Source organism: Engraulis encrasicolus, chromosome 14 (genome assembly GCF_034702125.1).
Source record: "Engraulis encrasicolus isolate BLACKSEA-1 chromosome 14, IST_EnEncr_1.0, whole genome shotgun sequence".
In the NCBI taxonomy this organism is placed as follows: Eukaryota; Metazoa; Chordata; class Actinopteri; order Clupeiformes; family Engraulidae; genus Engraulis; species Engraulis encrasicolus.
The window spans coordinates 28,181,647-28,184,146 of NC_085870.1; the positions used below are offsets into that span (position 1 = coordinate 28,181,647).

At 44.2% G+C, this 2,500-nt stretch overlaps 1 protein-coding gene across 1 annotated transcript in view; it reads left to right on the forward strand.

Annotated features, from left to right (window-relative positions):
- LOC134462354 (uncharacterized) overlaps window positions 1-2,112 on the forward strand; it is a 2,445-nt gene extending 333 nt beyond the window's left edge. The window contains exon 2 of the mRNA XM_063215333.1: window positions 1,278-2,112. Coding sequence (XP_063071403.1) covers window positions 1,278-2,005 — 728 coding nt within the window. The 3' untranslated portion in view covers window positions 2,006-2,112. The remainder of the gene's footprint in view (window positions 1-1,277) is intronic.
- Window positions 2,113-2,500: the final 388 nt, after the last annotated feature.

The window sequence follows — 2,500 nt, forward strand, 5'->3', positions numbered from 1 at the left end:
GAAAATAAATAAAAATAAAATAAAACAAAATACAGTTAAAGAATCATAAAGAATAGGCTAATTGAAATAGATGAGTTTTAAGTCTTGATTTGAACAGGGGTAAAGACTCAATGTTGCGGATGTCAGGGGGAAGCGCATTCCACAGCTGAGGAGCAGAGCAACTGAAAGCTCTGTTCCCCATGGTGCTGAGACGGGCAGAAGGGACAGAGAGGAGAATGGAGGAAGAGGAACGGAGGGGGCGGGAGGGAATAGCAATATGAATAAGATTAGATAGATAAGGAGGGGCAAGATTGTAGATAGCCTTGAAGGTGTGGAGAAGTATTTTAAAGTGAATTCTAAATTTGATAGGGAGCCAGTGGAGATGTTGGAGTGCAGGGGTAATATGGTGACAGGAAGGGGTTTTGGTTATGATGCGGGCAGCTGAGTTCTGGACCAGTTGGAGCTTGTGGAGAGATTTTTGAGGGAGACCAAAGAGGAGAGAATTACAATAATCAATGCGAGAGGTGACAAGACTGTGTATAAGGATGGAGGTAGAATGGGAGGTGAGAGAGGGGCGGAGACGGTTAATGTTGCGTAGGTGGAAATAGGCAGACCGTGTGATGTTATTAATGTGGGAGAGGAAGGATAGAGAGCCATCAAGCATGACACCCAAACTCTTAACTTGAGGGGAGGGGGAGACAGGAGAGCTATCAATTGAGAAGGAGAAACTATTTGCTTTGGATAAGGTGGATTTGGTGCCTATAAGTAGGACTTCAGTTTTGTTCGAATTCAGTTTCAAAAAATTTGAGGTGAACCAGGATTTGATTTCAGAAAGACAGGTGGTGAGGGAGGGGGGAGGGAGAGTGTCAGAGGGTTTGCCAGATAAATAGAGCTGGGTGTCATCAGCATAGTAATGGAAATTAATATTGAATTTGCGGAAGATATTACCAAGGGGAAGGAGGTAGGTGATGAAGAGGAGGGGCCCCAGAACAGAACCTTGAGGCACACCAGAGGTGACAGGGGAGGGCTTGGATTTAAAAGACTTCATTTGAATAAATTGAGAACGGCCAGAGAGATAAGAATGGAACCAGTCAAGGGGTGTGTTACTTATGCCAATTGAGGAGAGTCTGTGGAGAAGGATGGAATGCGAGATGGTGTCAAAGGCTGCACTGAGGTCAAGGAGAATGACAATAGAGAGTAGGCCAGATAATTACTGTTGCATTCTCAGATTAGTTTGACAAAATAATATAAAAACTTTAGAGTTTGTCTGAGCTGGTTTTGTTTTGTATGCTCTTCAGGTATCTGTACAATTGGGCCGCAGCAGAGGGTCAAAGCTTTGGTCACCAACTTCAGAAGAGATGAGCCTCTGACTGTGGAGAAGCTGAACTTCATAATTGCGAGGATCCCAACTCTCTACAGTCATCTCACAGATGACCAATACTATGTGATGAAGGACAATGTACTAGGTGTGGTCAAAGCCAAAGTGAAAGCCATCCATAAACCCTATATTCCAGCCCAAGGGGACACTGACCAGACAAAAATGGTCTGGAAGCTCTACACAGGATCAAACTGTCCAGTGCGCAAACCACCAAGGCCAAACACTGCCCAAACCAACTCAGGGAGGGCTGGTCAACCGGTGGCACCTCCACACATCCCTCCAGTTGTCCTGGAGATGCCATGGCACCCAGATGGACCAGAGGAGATGCACTTTGAGTTACCCCAAATGACAGAGTTCAACCACCAGGTGCTGCCTGACAGCGGGACACGGATCGAAGAAATGTACTCCCTGGCCTTGAACAGTGGCGGAGAGGAGATCCCAGGGCTGTGGAGACTGTCGGGATACAACCCTGATCACACTGCCTATCTGTCTGCGATTGTGAAAGTCATGGAGAGGAAAGAGAAGCCAGAAGAACGTTCTTCCTCCCGCATGCAACAGCCCCCTGCCACGAGGAAAAGGCGAAGGGAGACCGAAGCCCAGGACGAAAATGATGAGACTGTTTTTAAAAGAGCTCGCATTTACATTTAAAAATTCAATTTGAAGTAAGACTATAATAATTTTTTAATAATTATGAAAATTTGATAATAATTGAATTCATCTAACCTTCTAAGAAAAAAACTATTACAATTATTAACTAATGCAATTCTAATAAATTAATATTATTATATAAATATATCCACTGACTCCCTCATCATTTTATGAATGTGTTTATAATTGTAATTTTATAATTATGCAGATGATAACCAGATAATCAGAGTGCAGACCTCTGCCAAGGAATCTGTTTGATAGAACATGTGTTACACCCAATTTTTTTCCCAAATCTTTCTGCCTTGTTTTTGTGTATTTGGGAGGTGGTGGGGCGGTCGCAAAAAAATAACTTTAGGTTCAAAAGGGGGTCTCAGCAGAAAAGGTTTGGAAACCACTGGCGCAGAGCATACTTGAGGATGTTAAGGGTGACCGACTTGATGGCACGGCACCACAGGCCGCCGGCACGGTGTAGGATGTCCTGCTCAAGTGACGGGT